The sequence below is a fragment of the Ixodes scapularis genome, unplaced genomic scaffold (assembly GCF_016920785.2).
Source record: "Ixodes scapularis isolate PalLabHiFi unplaced genomic scaffold, ASM1692078v2 PGA_scaffold13__105_contigs__length_92229423, whole genome shotgun sequence".
NCBI classification, from domain to species: Eukaryota; Metazoa; Arthropoda; class Arachnida; order Ixodida; family Ixodidae; genus Ixodes; species Ixodes scapularis.
Window position 1 is genome coordinate 407129 of NW_024609839.1, and position 21603 is coordinate 428731.

The following is a 21603-nucleotide window of genomic DNA, read 5'->3' on the forward strand; positions in this document are numbered from 1 at the left end:
AAATTCCGCCCACACCTTCTCTTCATCAAGTTCTCACCTATCACAGACAATTGGACCGTCACGTGCCTGACTACGTCCATGAAGCCATCCCGAAGATTCTCGCACATGTTGATGGACTTGCTGGAATTTGACTTCACGGTCCATCACCGCCCGGGAAAAAAGAACGTTGTTGCCGACATGTTGTCTCGCCTCGCCTGCGCCACTGTCCAAACGTCTGACCACCTGGCCCAGCTTCAACAGGAAGACGCCGAATGCCACGACATACGGCAAAGACTTAGAGACGACCCAGCCTCTCTACCAGACTTTTTCGGGATTGACAACGCACATTGGCAGCAGCGGCAGCATTGAAGAGGCACGACCAAACTAGTCCCCTGTATCTTTCAGATAACAGGAGCGCTGCCGGGACAACACTGCCGTGATTTGAACTTCGAATCTGCTGACTTCGGAGCTACGAGCCTGCCTACTCCAGACAAGGCTCGGTCGACCGTGACGTCGCCACTGCTAACATCAAGCGCTTCCGTCGACCAAGCTGAAGCTACAAAAGGCACCTCAGCGGAGCCTTTCCTTCACATTGGCAGCAGCGGCAGCATTGAAGAGGCACGACCAAACTAGTCCCCTGTATCTTTCAGATAACAGGAGCGCTGCCGGGACAACACTGCCGTGATTTGAACTTCGAATCTGCTGACTTCGGAGCTACGAGCCTGCCTACTCCAGACAAGGCTCGGTCGACCGTGACGTCGCCACTGCTAACATCAAGCGCTTCCGTCGACCAAGCTGAAGCTACAAAAGGCACCTCAGCGGAGCCTTTCCTTCACATTGGCAGCAGCGGCAGCATTGAAGAGGCACGACCAAACTAGTCCCCTGTATCTTTCAGGTTGGTGTTCTTTTATTCCCTAGTACCACGTTTTATGCCGCTGCTGCTGCTGCTGCTGCCAAGGTGTAGCCATGAGTTCCAATGGTCAGTGTAAAACTTGTGAAAAACAATTCGTATCGTCCGATGCGAAAATTGCGTGCAGCGACTGTGATGGTAGCTACCACACGGGAAAATGTTCTGGAATTTCTGACAAAACAATCAAAACGAAGGGCGAAGCGTATCGTTTAGCTTGGCGCTGCCCAGCCTGTCGTCGTTTAAAATCCTGTGCACAAGCTCGGGATCCTACACTGAGTGACGACTTGGAAACGCATGATGTGCGACAAATGCTAAGGGTGATCAATGAGAAACTTGACCAGCTCTTACCGCTCAGAGAAGTAGTTGAGGGCATTGAAGATTCAATGCAATTTTGGAGCGAGCAGTACGATGAACTGCGGGAACGAACAGAACAAAATGAAAAGGACATCAAAGACCTAAAACGCAGAATGGAAAAACTTGAGGCGCAGGACGTTGAAGTAAATCAGATGCATTGCGAAATCGATAACCTTGAATGGAGAAGCCGGCGCCTTAACCTCGAGTTTCACGGAATACAGGTAACCGAAAAGGAAAATTTGCTGAGCAAACTAAACGTACTTGCCACACAGCTCGAACTGCCGCAGCTTTCTGATATGGACGTGGCATAGAGTAATATAGTAAACGTAAAGAGAGGACACTGAAGCCGATTCGCGGCCCAGATAGTGCGTTTCATACCCTCCGCTACATGGCGCTTTTCTGTAATTTGGTATATATTAATTAGAGCTCTGTCTCCGAAAAGTATTTATTTTTTAAATTGCTATGCTTTACAGTTATTTAAAGTACTTAAAACGACTAAATAGTGTTAATCAAATACGTCACAAAAACCACGTGATGAATGGCGCCTGCCATGGCCTGCCTGCCTCGCCTGCCTGCACGCCGTCGCCTCTGCTCGTCCCTGCGTCGTTCGTCTGTGCTTTCTGCTTCATCATGTTCGGTCGACTTTGCATCAATCAAGGTGACGCATGACCGCTCGTGTGCTCGCATGCTCGGCGTGAATTCGTGGATCCGATCGGTTCGAGCTTCTCGCGCTGTTGTTTCTGCCGGGCTGTCTGGCTGCAGTTGAACGTGTGTGCATGTTGATTTTCGATAAGATTGTTTAAAAAAAAGCATATAGCTTACGACCCTGCACACGACATTGTCCATGGGTTCACAGATGACGGTGTTGAACGACCCTCTAACATTGCAGATAGAGCCTTGGTCGTTATGCTGTCTGAAATTTCCAGGAGGTGCGTTTAGCCCCTTGCATACACTGTTGTGCACACTTCAACAACGTCTTCTGTTTAACGCAGTCTCCTCATTTCTCTCACTCGGGAGCTTAAAGGGGCGGTGCAACGATATTCAATTGGAATGCTTTTCAGTTTACACGAGCTTACTGGCACTAGTGAAACTCAAGGATACTCGCACGTAACGCCACTGACCAAGAAACTCCTTTGTTGCGCTGTAATTTCGAGGACAAAACCGAGTGTTTTCATTCAATCTCTCCTTCGAAAAACCTGATGACGTAGCTGGGCGGTAGCAGTACCGCCCTGTGACGATATTTGTATACGGTTCATAGATTGGACCCGAGCATGGCGTGGACACTCGATTTGGGCTCGTGATAATCAACAGCTCGAGAAACATTCGGGGAGTGTCCTGTGTCCAATCGCTACAATGACGACAACAGCCGAACCATAACATTGTCTGGAACTCAGCGCGTGTCCTGTGTCATGCCAACTCCAGCGCATGGATATGATCAACATTGGCGGCATATAATCGGCTCCAGATCACGGGGCCGCTTGTTCTGGCTGCGAGTTGAGGGGGTGAACTTTGCTCGTTTTTCTTTATTTTTTTTCTGCGACTTCGATTGCGTGTGGTGAAAACGAACGGGTATTTCACAGATCATTAACGTCAGGGATTCGTCCTAGGCGGTATTCGAGTAAAATACAAATATCAGTGTATCGCCCCTTAAAGACTGTTGGCTTCACAGTAAAGGCTGTGGCCTGTGGTTAGGGAGCTTCAAACGTAAGCTTGGTGTGTGTGATGATAAGCCATTTTTTTTTAAATTGACAACGAACACGTTTACTTTGTCTTTGATGTTCCGCACCTTCCCAAAACACCCAAGAGCAATCTCCAAGCCCACAAACTTTGCATTGGAAATGAGGTCATTGAGTGGTCTTCTATTGTGAACTTTATTGTTCTATCCATGAGATGAGCTTGCAATTGGCTCCGAAATTTACTGAGAGACATTTTTTCAAGAACCTTTTTGTAACATGGAAAAAAATTGTGCCCCACAGGTACTGAGTGCCTCTCTCTTTCTTGTAATCAAATCCGTTGTTTATGCCAAGGATCTTCCTGAGGCAGTCATGGCTACAGCCTATTTCTGTGATAGGATGTGCATACTTTTTGGTTGTCTAAATAGCTAAAAAATTCAAGAAGACAGGGCAGAAGTTGCGTCATGCCATTCTGAAGGAAGAATCTGAAATACTTGATTTTCTCCACTAGTAACTCGGATGGATTTCAGCATGGCAGTTCCAAAGTAGGAGGCAGCCATAAGCCATCTTTGGGTGGCAAGTTACTATAAAAAGTGTCCTCATGCTCTGGGAAGAGCTTTCAAGCAGCCATGACTTTAAGTTCTTACTTAGACGACGCCTGCAGCAAGACACACTTGAGAACGTTTTTGGAGTTATATACGACAGATGCTGGGCTGCTACACAAACCCAAATGTGCATCAGTTCACCTCAGGACTAAAACACCTCCGGATAAAGAAACTGTTCAAACTGTCGGACAATGAAAACGTAGAGGATGACAAGGCTGACCTCCTAAAGGAGTTGCAAATAGCTTCGCACCATGAAAGTTTAATTTCAGACATTGTGGAATCTCTTCCAATTGATAACTTCCCGCCACTAGAGGATACTTCTGAGCTGGCATCAGACATCAGGTCTAACATAATTGATGACTCGTCCACTTTTTTATTACGTTTGGGGCTATTTGATCAAGCTTTTGCTTGAACAGACAACTTACAGCTGTGGCTGTTCACAGGTGCTATCGGATGAGTCCAATAACTTGACCAGGCCTCACCAGTACTGTCTTGTTCCTGAAGCATACCACGTGCCTGGAAAAATCTTCGGGAACTTAGTAGTACCATCACAAGCTGCCTTTCATTTCATTCAGCAACTAGAAAACCACTTTCTTCCCATAATAGAAAGTGTGACACATGTTCGAGGAGTTTGTGCCGCCTTGTATAGCCCACTTTGAGGTCTGGGTGGTTTTAGCCCTTGTCCAGAGGAGTACCACAAAGGGTTTTTAAAATTGTTTTGCAGAATACGGTTGTGTTGACATGTTTGATTGCTTAACTGGAATTTGGACGAAGTTCGGTTGCACTCTTCAGTTGCTAGTGAGAACGAGACAGGTTTAGGCGGTTGCCAAACCAAAAACAAAAAGTGCTTATTAAGTGGGCAGTGCAGTTGCTCTCCAAATATTTGTTTCCCCTTTTTCCGGCGAATGTGTATCACGGCTCCCTAACAAAAATATTTCTCCACTTTCTACAAAATTTCTATAGAAAATAGTGTATAGAGGCTAAAAATATTTGAAAGAAAATGTATCCACTTTTGTATCCACTATCCATAGTTCTTCAGCCACTTTTTTTTTTTAAGCCATATTTCTTTTCTGAACAATTTCGGGGAATGTTTAGGAACGTTGAATCTTGTCACATTTCGTATAGAGTTCTCATTGTTTGGTAATGGCTCGCCCGCAGTGAGTTTGAGGCTATGCAAATTGGTGTTTTTTATATTTGCCGGAAATCACGAATTTGTACTATCCGGTCTGTGCTTCGCACTGTTATTATACTCTTATGACTGGTAATGATAGCGATGTCTTATTTATTTTTGCACTTACTTCCCGTACCCGAGTCGGCGTGAAAGTGAATGTATCATACAGCATGTTGTCCGTGGAAAGGTTTTGTTAACTTGGTTCCGCTAAGAATCTGTTACGAAGTGTACGACATGCCGAAGTCCTTCATATTCATTTATTTTTGTGAGTATCGATCTCTTTCGTATAAAACATACAGAGCTTCTGAAGTAAATAATGTGTACATGAATATGGTCCAATAAAATGTGTTCGAACCACTTACTGTTGTTGACCCCAAAATGCTCCACTAGTCAGGAGTCAATGCGGCGATTGTGTAACCTCAATGCTTTACAATAGAAAAAGAACAAGAAATATACATACTTCTGCTTTGTGAAGTAATTTGAAATATTGTATGACACATTTTGCATGGACTCTATCGTAAAAAATAAAGCAAAAGTGCGTCAGTATTAAAAAAAAAAGAAAAACAGCGGCTTCGGGAGTCAAGGAGCCCTCGAGAGCCGAGCGAAGCGGGGAGGAAAGAGAGAGAGAAGGGTACCGGAAAACCAGAGCAGAAACGCCCAAACCGAAACCGAAACTAACTTGACCGGAAACGGAATCAGATTATACTTAATACCGCCTGCTAGGAGCGCTAGCTGTCACTGGTCTATCTGGGCCGCTGGGGCCTATGGCAGTGTCCGCTCTTTACCTTGTGTATATTACTCTATGGACGTGGTGTCCATTCACCGTCTGCCTTCAAGGAAAGATAAAACGCCGGGCGTAATCTGCCGCTTTGCAAGACAGGCTGATAGAGATAGATGGTGGGAAAGCAGAAAGAAGTTACGTGATTCGAATGACACTCTGTTTCTACTTGAAAACTTGACAAGACGATCCCGTTCTCTACTTTTCGAAACGAAAGCCTGGGCCAAAAGGAACAATTATAAATACGCGTGGCACAGCAATGGCCGAGTGCTTGTGCGCAAGTCTGACGGAAGCCGCGCGGTGGTAATCTCTAATATTGCCGACCTAGATAAGCTTCGATAAAAAATGAGCAATCGACTATCTATGGCAAGTACAGCCTGTGAATCATACTTACTTCCGAATTCTTTTGAAAGGCATCTAGGAAAACCGTTCTTGCGGTCGTTTAAATGTTTTCCCTCGAATATACGCTCAATTAAAAATAAAGAGTCCGATCTTTGTCTATTATTTGATAATTTTGGGTTGCAATTTGATGCAATATTGCTAACCGAGACATGGTCAACTGACGAAACAAATGTATTTCGTCTCCCATCGTATAATACCTTTTATTTAAATCGCCCTAGTAGCCGCGGCGGTGGAGTGTGCATTTTAGTCAAAAAAGAATATAACTGTGAAATATTGTCAGACTTTACTGTAAATACGAGTGATTGTGAACTTTTGTCAATTCAAATACAAAACACGGTAATTGCCGTTTGTTACCGCCCTCCCAGTGGTACCATAGATACATTCTTAGATTGCTTAGAATCAATTTTTGACTTTATTACACAAAATCGTTTCAATTTCATCTGCGGCGGGGATATGAATATTAATATGCTAAAAAGTGATTCAACGAGGTCTAAACTAGATATTTTACTAATGACGCATAATTTGCGGAATTTCATTATGCTACCCACAAGAGTGACTGAGCACTCTTCGTCCCTAATTGATCTGTTTTTAACAAATATAAGCTCGAGCCAAGTAAAAGCAGGGGTGTTTGCCTGTGACCTAAGTGATCATCTACCAATATTTATCTGTACGAAGGGGCATGTAAAAAATAAAATATTGCAGTCGGCATACCCAGTACAAAAAATAACAGAAACAAACCTGACCATCTTTTGTGATAAAATTGCACAAACAGCTTGGGAAATAGTACTGAACAGTAATGACGCAAATGATGCCTATGATGAATTTCTCAGAATTTTAAAACCGATATATGCAGAAAGTTTTCCTTATGTACGTATTAGGAAAAGCAGAAAGATTCGTAAGCCATGGGTTAACTCCGAGCTTCTCGCAAGTATTGATGAAAAAAACAAGCTCTACAGTCAATTTATTAAAACTAAAGACCAAGAAATATTACGTAAGTTTAAAACTTGTCGCAATCGCCTAGATAAAGAACTGAAAAAGGCAAGACGCGATTACTTCGCAAATCAATTCATTTCCGCGGCAGGGTGCTCAGAACTAATGTGGAAAAGATTAAATGCCGTCTTAAAGCATAATGTTTCCCCCGACAAAGTCAACAAGATAATCACAGATGATGGTGAGTTATTTGGAAAAGCACTTGCAGATGCTTTTAACAAATATTTCGTGAATATTGTCAATAAAACCGTAACGAACTGTAACCTCGTGAACATTCCGCCCAACCCGAATTCTATCTTTCTTAACCCTGTAAATGAACAAGAAGTTATTACTACAATTATAAATTTAAGCAACAGCAAGGCTAAAGACGCTGATGGATTTCAGATAAAACCAATTAAGCACGCTGTTGAACTTCTTGCCCCTTACATAACTCATATATTTAACCTTTGCCTTAGTCAAGCTGTTTTTCCTCGGAGAATGCAAGTTGCCCATATAAATGTGTTGTATAAGAAAGGCGATAAAAATGACATGGGAAACTACCGTCCTGTGTCGATACTTCCAATTTTTTCAAAAGCGTTAGAAAGAATAATTTTAAACCGTTTTATCGACTTTGAGCAGAAGCATAACCTTTTAAATGAATCTCAATTTGGTTTCCGTAAAGGACTCGGTACAGAGTCCGCACTGCTCGCGCAGAAAGAACTAATCTTGACCGCACTCGAGGAAGGAAAATTGGTTCTTGGGATCTTTGTAGATTTAACTAAAGCATTTGATCATGTAAATCATACATTGCTTGTTCAAAAACTTCAACGTTATGGTTTCAGAGGGAAGGCTGCATCCTTAATCACCTCTTATCTACTTCATCGTTTACAAACAGTCCGTATAGACGATCATTTCTCCGATCCACTTCCTGTTTCTTGCGGTGTACCACAGGGGAGTATTCTGGGTCCTTTTCTTTTTAATATGTATGTAAATGACATCGTCTCTGTTGGATCAGATGTTAATATGATTATTTACGCTGATGATACCAGCATATTTATAACCGGAAATGTATATAATGAGATAGTCGATAAAGCGAATTCGACGTTACAAAAACTAGACGAATGGACGTGCCAAAATAGCTTAAAGATAAATATAAACAAAACTAAAGCCGTATTATTTCGTAGTAAAAATAAAAGTGTCATGTTAAATCGACCAATAATGCTAAATTCGACACCCATTGCAGTTGTTTCTAGTTTTAAAGCACTAGGGGTTGTTTTTCAAGAAACTTTGTCGTGGGATACACATATTGATTCCGTAGTTGCTAAGCTGTCCCAAATAGTCGGACTTGTTTATCGTAATCGGCACATTCTGCCACGAAATATTATGATTTTAATTTATAATAGTTTGTTTTCATCTAGGCTTAACTACTGCCACTTAGTCTGGGCATCCACAACTCAAGCAAATCTACATAAAATACATGTCTTACAAAAACGGTTCCTAAGAGTTGTTGAAAATATTCCGTCTTACTTTCACACGCATGAGTTGTTCGTAAAATATAATGTATTGCCGATTCATTAAATGTACGATTATCGGCTCTCTAAAACTTTTAAACAAGAGGTAAAAACTAAAACATCGTTTTTAAAAGGACTAGCTAACTTACAAAGCAATACTACCGCCTATACAACGCGCCATGGTGAGCCTTGGAATGTTAGCACTTACAGAACAATCTACGGGCAAGATACGTTGAAAAACAAACTGCCAAGGTTACTAAATAGATTAGCTGCCGAAAATGTCGAGCTTTTAGATATTACGTTTAAAGCATTGCGTCGTTATTTCAGCCCTGAGTCGACTTTCCTTATGTAAAAAATGCTGTGTAATATTATTAAACGTGAAACTAATTGTGCATGTAAATAATATATTTTTTTTCTCTTGATAATGCTTTTCAAGATATCCTAAAATTGTGTGGTTGTTACGTAATTTGAGTGTGAACATTGTTGCTTCTCTTTATTCTGTTTATCTCGCTTTTTCTGTTAATGCTGTAGTCTGTATGGTATGTTGATAATTTTCTTTTTAGTGCTGCAAATGCCAATGTGGGGGCCTGTGGCTTTGTCAAGCTGGTCTTGTGACCGCTTTTTCCACAAGCCTCCAGTATCATGTACTCTGTATTTGATGCAAATAAAAACCAACAACAACAACAACAACAACAACTCTACTACAGCACGTCGCCCCAGATGTCAGTCATCGTACTTCCCGCCAAAATACGACACGAGGCACTCGAGCTGATGCACGACAGCAGCGGCCACATGGATTACACCAGAACGCTGGCCAAACTCGCTGAGCGCTATTGGTGGCCCCGAATGCCGAGCACGACGGCCAAATACGTAAATGCGTGCCAGACCTGCCAGGCTTACAATCGACCCACAACGAGATCGATGGGGAAGATGGCCATCATGCCAACCACCGAGACCCCGTTCAAGGTTATCGCAATGGACCATGTCACCATGCCAGACACCGGTAGCCATCGATACCTGCTCAACCGAATCGACTTTGCATGATGATTTGTGGTTCCAGCAGCAGTCACTTCGACATCTATAAAGGAGGTCATCGGTCACCTCCTGCAGGTGTTCTACCGCTACGGAGTGCCCGACCACTGCCTCACAGACCACGGACGCGCGTTCGAGTCGCACGAGTTTCTACGCTTCATGCGACACCACGGCATCACCATTCACCATTCGGTGGCTTACCGCGCAGCCAGTAACGGCTTGGTTGAGCGTAGCAACGGCACGCTCGTGGCCGCACTTCGGAAGCTCTGCAAGTCGGATTCCCAGACTTGGGATACACGCCTTGAGGAGGCAGCCTTCGCCGTCAACACAACCTGCAACGCATCTTCACAGTTTTCACCCTTCGCTTTGCTCCACGCCTACGTCCCGAAAATGCCTCATCAAAAGCATCAGCCCAAAAACACGGAAACCATGCACGAGCGCTTGCTCAGATTATGCGCCGACCGAACAGACGCACTTTAGCGGAGTGAAGACGCCCAACTTTCACGTAAAGCTATCTACGATCGTTCTCACAGGGATGGTAGAGACTTCGAGCCCGGAGCCATCGTATGGATTAGCCGCCAGCAACCCGTGCCCGACGGAATGGAAAAGCTGTCCCCCCGGTTTAAGGGCCTCTACGAAATCGTTGGGACGCCCACGCCTGTAACCTTCCGCGTTCGACCAGTGCCCGCCTTCGGTAAAACATATTCCGCCAACGAACGCACGGTTCACTGCTCACAGGTGAAGAAATATTTGCCACCATACGTAGATCCAACTTTCACAGACCCCCATGTCGGTGATGTATCAGCGCCACCGCCAACCCCCCTTCCTGACCCGACACAACAGGAGCCAGAACTCCCCACACTCGCGCCTTGCCCGGACATCAGCAACTTACAAGACCATTCATCAAGCTGCAAAACACCCGCCGCTGAGTCACCGCGCCCCACATTCCACCGACCCCGCCGAATACGCACTCTGCCCTTGCGCCTTCAAGATTTTGATATATCAACAGAGTAGTTTCGCCATTTCGCTTGCCATTAGTTTTATAGCCTTATAGCCACGTTTCTATATACGTATCCCCAGAATAGCTGCGCCTTTTGCTTAGCCACTTGTTTTATATTCATAGCCACGCGGACGTGGCCTATAGAAGTGGGGTAGGATGTGAGCTTATATGTTAACCGTAGCCATCTGTTAGTCTTCCATCCCCTCTGCCGCCCCCGCTCCGTTCTTTCCTTCCGAATGGCTCCCCGCAACCCGAGTTCTCTAGAGCCAACGAGCCCTCGCCGTTCAAACCACCGTCCATTATCTCGCCCTCAGTTCTACCCATCGCCCTAATGTAAACACCAGCCAAGTCGACTCTGCTCGCAAGCCCTGGCGCCCCGGCAGCCGACTTCTTCGCCGCAGCTGTAACCTTGCCCCTCACCTCATGAACTAGCCTCGCCCTCGCCCCTGCCCCGCTGCCATCGTCTCTTCGCCTCAAGATTCTCCAAGCCCGTGTTCTTCTCTTCCAGTTGCTTCCGCCCGTCCCACTGACTCAGACATACCTTCCTTCTCCGTAATAAACAGTTATCATAATCTTTAAACTTGTTCTTTCTTCCTGGGGCCTACCACCGGCCCTCACAGGAGAGTTTCACTCTTTAAGATCTCAAGTTTTGGTGGACAATATCTGACCCACTAAAATTTTGCATTTTTGTCTTATTACACAGGTTGAAAAATTGATGTTTTAGCGTAATATACGTTCAGGTTGGTATTTGAGATTCCACAACCTATAACCACTTAAATATCTTAGACATACCTCACCGCAGGCACGTAGCCAGGATTTTGTTTCGGGGGTGGGGGGGGGGGGGGGGGGGGGGGGTGCTGCTCATGACAGTATGCTGTATGAGGGGAGGGGGGAGAGGAGGTCCTAGCAAACTGGAAGATTTTTTTTTTTTGAGGGGGGCAGGCCCCATGGGCCTCCCCCTGGCTACGTGCCTCGGCAAGGCTGCATATTTACTTCCCACTGGGTTTGCTTCCATGTAACACATATCAGAAATTATGATTATTGTGTTTTCATGTCACGGAAACAGACATTTCTGTTTGCTGTTACAGTATTTTCTCTTTTAATATGGATATCTCCAGTTTCCAAAACAATTCTCCATAATGTTGGCCATCCATAATCTTGAATCACTGCCAAGATCACAAAGAATAAACAATGAAGGTGGTATGTTGTTTCTTTCTGTCATCTGCAACTGGGAAAGGGAAAGAACTGCAAGTGAATCAGGCTGGAAACGCCTGAAAATTGTAACCATGAGGGAGTTTTAGAATAGCGCTCGCTAAAGCTTTGCGTGCGCAAAGAATAGCGTCGTCGCCACTGCGCATGCTCCGAACGCAAACCAGATGTTGCGCTTTGCGTGCGCAATTTTAGCGTGCGCTATTTTTCGGAAATAGCGTGCGTACGCAAAGAGTCTTTGCGCTTCTCCAAGGAGGATTCGTGATGAGAAGTTGGCTAAAGCCAAGACGAGCAGAGTTGAAAAAAAAAAAATGGCGGCTTCCAGGATTATGTCAGCGGCTGCTTTGGCGACGTCGTGAGTGCGACGTCGGCGGCATCCTCGCGACTGCGATTTTCAATACGGGACGACATTGTACTCGGTTTGCCAACGATCACCGACAGCTTGATGCTTGTGACGCGCGAACATTTCTCGGCGAAGGTACGATGTGCGAAGGTCAGTACACGAGACCTCTCTTGCCGGGGCGACGCAAGCGGACACGACCGGTCAACCGCTCGCTTCGCATTCTCACATTTAAACAAATCTAAAATTATACTCCGGACCAAAAACTTTTTTTTCTTGAGTTACAGCATTTCGTGTGTGAAATAAAAATTGTGACTGTATCTTGGTGGCGTCGCAAGCGCGAGATGCTTGGGCTTTTGCGTCGCGACGCAGAAACGCTATTCTAAAACTCTCTCTCGCGCCGCGTGCGCTAATACAAGCGCTAAATTTAGGCTAGCGTGCGCCAAAAATTGCGTACGTTATTCTAAAACTCCCTATTGAGTCACCATTGTCATATCTGAGAATGGTGCAGCTCTGGGTAAATTCCGTAACCGAAGAGCTTTACTATTCTTTTTTGAAAATGATTATGATGATTAAAAAGAGCGACAGGACAACGGACTGTAAAGACTCTGGGCTTGTCCATGTAGTCGATCTCCGCTGGAGCCATGCGTCGCCCAGGACATCGGGCAGAGTTGGTAGCGAGCCAGGGTGTCTTATCCACACACTTATCCACACAGAGGATAAGTGCTCTTCCGGTTCCTCAAGGCTTGTAGTGGCAGCGGTTTCTTCAGTGACGCTCGAGATTTGGCCTTGCTCCTGGAATCTAGGTCGAGGTGACACCGAGAAGCTCATTCCCAAACGTCCGGGCACCGCCTATGAGCACGCCCAAACGGACACACCGGTTAATCGTTTTGTTGACTCTAAGAGAGCACGAACGCCCGGAGGATACCGTCCCCCTCCCTAGTCGGGACGGAGAAGACCTTGGACGCCGATATCCGGGCAGTTCCCGTTCACGGCTTATCTCCTTCTTTCGGCTTAGCAGGGATCACCGTGGCCGTCGGTTCCTGCTTGGACGCCTCAAAGAGAACGCATTTCCGTTTCAGCACCCAACTTGAGCCGGTATCGACGACGGCTTGTCTTGCTCTTTTGTCTACGGTACCAGGGCAGCGGGGAAAATAATCCCGGCTTGAGATTGTCAGCGAAAGGCGCGTCCTCGGGAATGTTGGAAAAGGGGTGGCGATCCGCGTGCAGGTCCGGCCGCGAAGGTCGTTCGTTACAGCTCCTCCACGCAAAGGCAGATCTCGGAAGGGGAGGAGTATCAGCTGCTTTCCTGGAGAGATCAGCTTCGGAATCGTCGTGAGCAGCCAACACATCAACAGAGACACGAACCGCTACAACCAAATCCAGCGAGCGGCAGCACCCTCTCCCCAACCGCCAGGCCTTTTTCTGCGGCAATAAACCTATCACTTTTTCTGCCATTGACACCACCAAGAAAAGCCCGGCATAGGGCAACATTGCACAAAGCGAAATCGCTGACATGTGTGAAGATTACAAAAAGTAAAAGAAAACGCAATGAAACTTCTTAAACTTTGGCCCAACTCGCAAGGCAACATCCAGAACAAATAATCTCAAAACGACCTGCTAAGTCCGTCTACGTTGGAGTTAGCAGCCCCCCTCTTGTACTTAACCGTGAAGGTTAATTCTTGTAAAGCCAACCTCCACCGCAGAAGTCGGGCATTTTTTGTCGACATTTGAGTTAGCCATGTCAAAGGGCAGTGGTCGGTGACGAAAACGAACGGAGCTCCGTAAAGGTAACAGGAGAGGTGTTGAGTTGCCCAAATTAAGCCTGCGCATTCCTTTTCCGATGCACTGTAAGCCTCCTCTCGGCTGCTGAGTTTCCGGCTTGCGTACAGCACGGGGTGCTCCTCTCCCGCATCATCCTCCTGACATAAAATCACCCCCAAGCCGCGATTACTGGCATCGCACTGCACTATGAACGAGCGACTATAATCCGGGGCCCGAAGTATGGGGGAACAGCAGAGGGAATTTTCCAAGCCCTGGAAGGCCGGTTCCTTTTTGTCGTCCCACCGAATCTTATCGGGTTCGGTCTTCCGCAGCGCATCGGTTAGGGGGCTAGCCTTTTCTGAGTATACTGCGGGATATAGCGTTGGTAATACCCCGTCAGCCCCAAAAGAGCCCTTATGCCAGTTTTTTTCTCAGGTCGCGGGAAGTCTCTAACAGCCTCGACCTTGAGTTCGTCGGGCCTTCTTAGCCCCTGGCCCACGATATGGCCGAGGTATCTAACCTCGCCTCTCGCCAGCTGACACTTACTTTGTTTCGCGTTAGACCCGCGCTCCTCAACCTTTCAAATACGTCAGAAAGGTGGTTCATGTGATCTGCCCAAGTTGTCGAAAAAATGGCGATGTCATCTAGATACGGTAGCGCGTAGCTTTCCGCCCCACGCAAAATTCTGTCCATCATTCGCGAGAAACAGAACGGAGCGTTCTTAAGACCGAAGCTCAAAACCAACGGGCGGAATGTGCCCGTCGGGGCCACGAAGGCTGCGTATTGGCTAGCTCTTTCCGTCATCGAGACCTGCCAGTATCCGCGTACTAGGTCTAAAGTCGAGACATATCTAACCCCACAAACCGTCTCAACTCTTTCCTCTACGTTGGGAATCGGGTAAGCCTGGTCCTTGGTGATTGCATTGAGCTTGCGATAATCAATGCATGGTCGGGGTCCCTTCCCGCAGCCTCTATGATTATCATGGGAGAAGAGTATTCACTTACACAGGGAACGATTACCCCTAAGTGCAGCATGCGCTCCACCTCGTCTTTTAAGATGGCCCGCTGCCTTGGTGACATGCGACATGGACGGGATTGTACCGGTACGTTTGATGTTAGCTCAATGTCATGCGTGGCCAGGGAGGTTCGTCCGGGTGACATTGAAAACAAGTTCTTGTACTTTTCCAGAAGATCTCTCAATTCAGCCCGCTGAGAGACCGAAAGATCCTCCGAACGAACCGCCTGAGCCATGACTTCATCTACTCCGACCGGCGCTCCAGCCTCCCAAAGTCGCGGAACATCAGTCTGAACTTCCTCTGGGGCGTTTAGTGTCAAGTTCACCACTTCCGTTTCGCTCACGTAACGCTTCATCAGATTGCAGTGATAGATTCTGATTTCCTTCCTCTTGCCTCTGGTTTCGATTTCATAGTTAGTATCCGACAGCTTTTGAGTGACCTTGAATGGACCCTCCCACTGCACCTGCAGCTTATTTTGGCGTGAGGGACGGAGCAAGAGGACTTGATCGCCCGCACGGTACTCCCGGACACGGGCGTTTTGGTCGTAATACCGTTTCGCTCTGCTCTGGGCCTCGCGCATATTAATCTCCGCCACCTCTCTCGTGCTTCGGAATCGCTCTAGCAGATCAAGAATGTACTGCACCACGCTCGGATCGGATCCCTTGGTCTCCCAAGTTTCGCGGAGCAGCCGCAGTGGAGTCCGGAAACACCGTCCATACACTAGTTCGGCCGGGCTGAAGCCGGTTGCCTCGTGAGTCACGGAGCGCAGCGCGAACAACATTGCCGGCAGGCAGGCGTCCCATTCGTTCCCGCTTTCATAAGTTAGCGCCCTCAGGACCCGCTTCATAACTGAGTGACACCTCTCGACACTGTTTGACTGCGGGTGATATACTGAACTGTGTACAACCTTTACACCGCACCTCTCGAGGAAGCCAGTAGTCAAAGCGCTTGTGAAAACGCTCCCTTGGTCGCTCTGGACCTCTTGGGGGAAGCCTACCCACGCAAAAATTGACAGAAGTGCGTTCGCCACCTCCAATGAACTCTGTTCCTTCATTGGGACCGCTTCGGGGAACTTAGTCGCCGCGCACATGACCGTTAGAGCATAGCGGTACCCCGCCTTAGTAGCCGGAAGAGGACCCACCACATCAATGACCACCCGCCTGAATGGCTCCGAGATTATCGGCACAAGTCTCAGGGGCGCTTTGCATTTTTCATTGGGTTTGCCCACTCTCTGACAGACATCGCACGCCCGCACCTGAGACTCGGCATCTCGGAAGCATCCCGGCCAGTAGAATTCCGTGAGGAGCCGATCTTTCGTCTTTTTGTTGCCCAAGTGACCGGACCATCCCGCTCCGTGGCACAGGCGCAACACATCAGCTCGATATTTCTCCGGCACTACCAGCTGATCAAACGTGCGATCCGACCGATCTCGGTAGTGTCAGTACAGCACACCACCACGGACAGGAACTGAAACGTTTTTCCTGGCCACGCCCTCCTTGGAGGTTTCTCGCACCTTATCTAGACTAGGATCAGCCCTTTGCTCCTTGATCAGAACTTCCTTCGTTACGGACACGAGTTTCTCAAAGTTTCCCGACGTCGGGGGCAATATTAACTCGTCCAGTTCGGTTAGCGGCTCTTAGCGAGTTTCTTTTTCGACCGCGGCGTTTTCCTCACTCCGCCGGTCTTTCTCTGCTTCCCCGGAACTGGTTTGCTCCGAGACCCCCGTCGGCGGATCTTTCGGTTTCCCTGGGCTAGCCTCGTCATAACTGAGCCGCGTTGAAATCTCGGGAGCTTTAGCCCCCGTGAGCGCTTGAACGAGTCTCTCCCCGAGGCTCTTGCCCTGTTCTTTCAGAATCCTGTCTGTTCGGTTCGAAAATAGGTAGGCGGCAGTTTGTCTGAAACAGTCGCCTCAGTACGCACCTCTCCGAATGGTCCAGAAATCAGAACATCGGCCACAGGGAGACACACGCTCCCCTCGTCCAGCACCGACTTGATCCAGCTACATTTCCCATTGTAATGGGTCTCGGTAACGTACGACGGGTGAATTAGGTCAATGGTAGCCCCACTGTCGCGCAACACGCGGCACAACTTTCCGTTTACTGTCATGTCGAAAAGATACGGACTCAGGAGCTCCTCATTCTCCTCGCACTTACTCGCTAAGGCGAAAACCACCTTTGGGTTTTTGGCATCCCGCGGCAATGTGCCCAGTTTCGTGGCAATTGAAGCACCTTATCGGCCTCCTGGCCTCAAAGGGTTTCTTTTTTTGCCAACTGTCTGGCCCGTTGCCCCGGGAGGTCGTGGAGATATTCTCCTCCTTGTCTTCCTCCTTTCGCGACTCTGTTCTTTTCCAGCCCCCTTTTTTCCGCTCATCTCCGCTTTTCTTCTCAAAGACTTTCCTCATTCCCTCTTTTCCGCCTCTACGGGAACTGTACTCATCCGCAAGGTCTGCAGCTCGATAAACAGAGTCTACTCCTGACTTATCTTGAATCCAGGTTCGCATGCTTTCAGGGACAGTCTTATAGAACTGTTCAAGCGCGACCGTCTCCAGCATTTTCTCTTTGTCATCATACGACTCGGCGACCTTCATCCACTCGACGAGGTACGACCGAAGTTCGTATGCGAACTCCGCATAACTGGCCTCCGACCTTTTCGTCACGCCCCTGAACTTCTGTCTGAACGCTTCTGCCGACAACCGATACTTCTTGAGCAGGCAGCTCTTCACGCGGTCGTAGTCGTCCGAGTCGTCCGCGGATAACCTCGCGATTACCCCGGCTGCCTCGCATGGCAGAACACTCAGCAACCTTCTGGCCCAAGAGACCCGGTTAAAACGGGCCCTCTCGCAAGCTCTCTTGAAGTTTACCAGGTAGAGGCCCATGTCCTGTCCCACCTTGAAAGCCTGAATAAGCTTCGTCATGTCATACAGACTTCGGGTGCCCTCTACCTCCGTTTCCCGTCCTCCGCTCGCTTTCCTTAGCTCCACCTCGAGACGAAGTTTTTCTAGTTCTAATTCCTTAAATTTCGCTTCGTCTCCTTTTTTTGTTTTGATTTTTTCCCACATCTCTTCAATTTCCTCGTTGTCAAGTTTTTCGTCCTGGATAGCCTTAACAAGCTCCGTTTTTTTCATCGATGTGTTCGCGTCTACCCCGAACTCCTCACACAAGTCGAGCAACTGACACTTTAGCAAACGCTGCAGATCCATGTCTGTGACCTATCTGGGTGGAAAAACTCTGCACTACCGACACACAACAACCTTAAAATTGCCTTTTCGGTAGTTCCTTACGCCCATGCAAAATACACCTCGATCTTACAGGCCTGGCGACAGGGAAAAGATGCCGTCACTCACCAGACTCGGCTCAAGGCCCATGAGATCCGTTGTTGCTGCCGCTCAATGGTCGTAGCTGTCGATCCCACCGTCCGCCATCCAGTTGTAAAGACTCGGGGCTTGTCCATGTAGTCGATCTCCGCTGGAGCCATGCGTCGCCCAGGACATCGGGCAGAGTTGGTAGCGAGCCAGGGTGTCTCTTCTCAAACTGTTTATTTACATACTATGTACAGTCTGCCGTTTGGCATGAGAACAACGTGAGAACACAGAAAGAGCGCGTAAAACCGCTCTTTTTATAAGGTCCCCCTTCCCTACGTCCCTAGGCAAGGACGCCGTTCCCCAACTGGCCAGGCACCGCCCACTCGCACGCACAAACACACACAGAGGATAAGTGCTCTTCCGGTTCCTCAAGGCTTGTAGTGGCAGCCCTTTCTTCAGTGACGCTTGATATTTGGTCTTGCTCCTGGAACCTAGGTCGAGGTGACACCGAGAAGCTCATTCCCAAACGTCCGGGCACCGCCTATGAGCACGCCCAAACGGACACACCGGTTAATCGTTTTGTTGACTCTAACGGCCGTATTCTTAAACGGGCCTCGACTCGACACTCCACCTCGACTCACTGGAGTGGAGGAAAGCAGCTCGCCGCCGCTCGAGGAGCCATCGGGCTTCACAGACGCGCCTCGGCGTTTCCTCGGCTAAGGAGCTCCTCGAGAACACTTCCTCCACTCGAGGAAACTCGAGGAGACGTGAAAGGCGTCTGGTTACGAGGTTGTAGCAAAAAACGAAGTTAAAAACAATATTGTGGTGTGAATTATGAACATATTAGTTCATTTTATTTGAAGGGACACATTTTACTAACATTGAATTGGGAGTCTGCAAGATTTCTGCTTCGCAGCGCACATGTTTTATGCGTTGCGGCCGGTTTTCGGACAAACAGCCACAAGCATTCTCCAGTTTGGCAACGGTGGCGGCCGCTCTCCAGCTTTTGCGTCGTAGAGGCAGCTGTAGCTCGTTACCGTCGTTCGTCTCTGCGTCTCGGCCGTTCTTCGCCGTCTCACCTCGTCTCACCGCTTATCTGCTTCGCTGTCACCGCCAAGAACGAGCGTTTTCACCCTTCCTCTTTCTTCAGAGTCCTACTAGAGTGCCTTGCCCAACAACGATGTCGTTCAACGAAGGTGACAAGAAGGGGCGAGTGGTTCCACGAAGGAGGGGAGCTTCTTCGTCGTTCTACTAACAACTCCCCGAAAGAAGCTAAAATCGACGCGTAGAAGAGTCTGCATCAAGTATAAGTACCAGCCGCATGTCCGCCCACGAGTGTTGGGACAGCGGTAAACCCAAGTGGAAGAAAACAGACTTCGAGAAGAATCGGGGCATCCACGCAACAGGTGTGTAAGCAATTTTTATATTTGGGCATAATAACTCAACGGGTTCGCAAAATCACATGACAGGACATGTGTACTAAATAACTCTGGAAGGGACTTTGCTGTGGCCACCTGCAGCTAGTCAAGCACGTTACTGTCGAGGCCGTAGGTGGGCAGTGACGGTGAATTGGCGCTATCTTTGGTGATTCTTGTGCCGACTTCGACAACTTATTTTGCGTGTTGTGCTATATCCAAGCGAAAATTACGCTGCGAACATTCTGGTTGCGCCACACTACCTTAGCCTCCGGCCCCTTTCTTGAGATTAGAGAAGCAACCTAAACGTATAAAAAAAAAAACGCGACGCACGAAACTGGCACTAGTGCACGTAGAAGTTACGCTAAGTAGGAGTTTCCACTATGTCAATTGGACCTAGCACCTCATCTCCTTGTGTGCTAATCTTTTGAAGAAAAAAAAAATCTTGTGCAGGTTTAATTGACTATTAGCTCTCATTTCTTAATTTTAACCTCTGAAGAAGTGCCATCATGTAAACATGAGACATGCTGGAGTCCAGTTGTTGACAGATGCCTTTTTTCGGGTGTCCATGTTAGTGTGCAACCATTGTCATTTATTTGCTAGGTTAACCAGCGCATTGTACTGGCATGATTAAGCTGGCACAAATTTAATATGGGTGGAAGAATACATTATTGATTTGAAAAGTTGTGTCTACAATATGACTGTTGTCGATGATCACATTAAGCTACTCCAGTATTTTCCATGCATATCAAGAAACAGCACAGGTATGACATCACTTGTTTCGCATTTATTTCTTGCAGTTAAGTGTCGAAAACAAATTGTACCGCATAAGTTGTATGATTTGTTTTTCTTTCTGCGTTGTGCTCTGTACATCTCAACTCATGGATGCTGTCACAGGATATTCTTTGGCCTTTCATTGCAGGAGGGGGCACTGGTATCGCACCCGCTGAACAATGGGCCCGTCCCTCCATCTTGTGGGGGCACTGGTGTTCCACATGGCAATGCGGCTGCCAAGCCCGTACAGCAGTGGCAGCGCCCGCGCTGGTTGGCCGGTGCTCTCAATGCTGCCAGCCGCCATTCCCGAAGCCACAGTGAACGAGCATGACGACTGGCATGATGCCTGGTAAAAGTTTTCGATTGCATTTGCTACGTACCCATGGAGGTTGGTTGCTACTTGATCACACAGCTTCCAATGTTCATTTATAAAAAAATCTGTCTATGCTCTTCCGTTTATTATTTCGATTTTGGCATACTGTCTCGTAGGAACGCTAAAAACTGTGACAATGAGCCACATTTTCATGAATGCGACTTGTTAGGGGTGTCACGTAGGAACACGGTAAATTCCTTGGGCCTGGATAATGACATGTTTATTGACAAATACACCACGTGTGCCCGAGGGCCAACAAGGTCCGAGATAACAGCGCTGTTTCCTTTGATGGTATCACCATTTGGAGTCTGCCCTGCCGCTACTGACAGTATCACGGAAAGGAAAGGGTCAGAACAAGGCAGAAAAACTTTCATGTTTACCAACAGTTGGCATTTAACATTTCTGTAATGGGGTTGTTGTAACAGTTTCTAGCAGTTCTCCGGTGTCTTCACCGTGCCTCTAACACTCGGCGTCAATGTGTTGTGCTTGCCTAGATTCACCTGCCTCACTGCTGCTGGACTGGGGTGGCATCATGGAGGTTGCGGTTGCTGCACCACCAACCAAGCCCCCACCTCCTCTACCTCCTCAGCCGCCACGTGTGGTTGTCCGAGTGAAGACAACTAAAGGCCGCACCGACTGGAGGAGCTGCACCTGCTGCAGGTGGAGCTACGTCAGTGTCAGGTTGCCTATTAACAGACGCAGGCCCAGGTTTTCCATCAGCAGCAGTGTAACAAGCTGGTTCGAGCTTGAGCTGCTTGAGCTCAACAAACTAATCACGCTGCAACAACTGCTTGTTCTCGGGGCCCAGCCACAACAGTAGGCTGATTTATTCGATTTGTTTCATCTTCCTCTTTAGTAATTACCATTCTCTTTTGTGTTTAAGAATGCTTTTTTAAAGTCTGTAACTTGCTTCCTTTTATCCCTGACCTGAAGTTGTTACAAGTATTGACCATATCTTGTTCGTTAAAGCCTAGCATTTTTTTTAACTTGTTTCTCGATTCGCTATTTCTAGTGAACATTTTATGCAA

General features: G+C 47.5%; 2 protein-coding genes and 1 long non-coding RNA gene across 3 annotated transcripts; 2 read left to right on the forward strand and 1 right to left on the reverse strand.

The window, feature by feature from the left end:
• Positions 1 to 328: 328 nt before the first annotated feature.
• Positions 329 to 5812, forward strand: LOC115311728. The gene is made up of 2 exons (XM_029970507.4): positions 329 to 1538; positions 5494 to 5812. Exons 1-2 carry the CDS (start codon positions 946 to 948, stop codon positions 5810 to 5812), a joined length of 912 nt encoding a protein of 303 aa, XP_029826367.1. The 5' UTR covers positions 329 to 945.
• An 11049-nt stretch (positions 5813 to 16861) lies between these two features.
• On the reverse strand, positions 16862 to 17911 carry LOC115311727. The gene has a single exon (XM_029970506.3). It carries the CDS (start codon positions 17909 to 17911, stop codon positions 16862 to 16864), a length of 1050 nt encoding a protein of 349 aa, XP_029826366.2.
• A 1449-nt stretch (positions 17912 to 19360) lies between these two features.
• LOC121835479 lies at positions 19361 to 21290 on the forward strand. The gene is made up of 3 exons (XR_006077608.1): positions 19361 to 19419; positions 20351 to 20551; positions 21070 to 21290. It is a non-coding gene; the product is annotated as an uncharacterized LOC121835479 (long non-coding RNA).
• Positions 21291 to 21603: the final 313 nt, after the last annotated feature.

What these genes read in the sequence shown, in the direction of transcription:
- LOC115311728 (XM_029970507.4), top strand. Translation starts at nt 946, where the DNA reads ATGAGTTCCAATGGTCAGTGTAAAACTTGTGAAAAACAATTCGTATCG. An exon ending in GAACTGCCGCAGCTTTCTGA is followed by an intron (nt 1,539 to 5,493) that starts TATGGACGTGGC and finishes TGTATATTACTC; the next exon opens with TATGGACGTGGTGTCCATTC.
- LOC115311727 (XM_029970506.3), bottom strand. Translation starts at nt 17,911, where the DNA reads ATGGATCTGCAGCGTTTGCTAAAGTGTCAGTTGCTCGACTTGTGTGAG.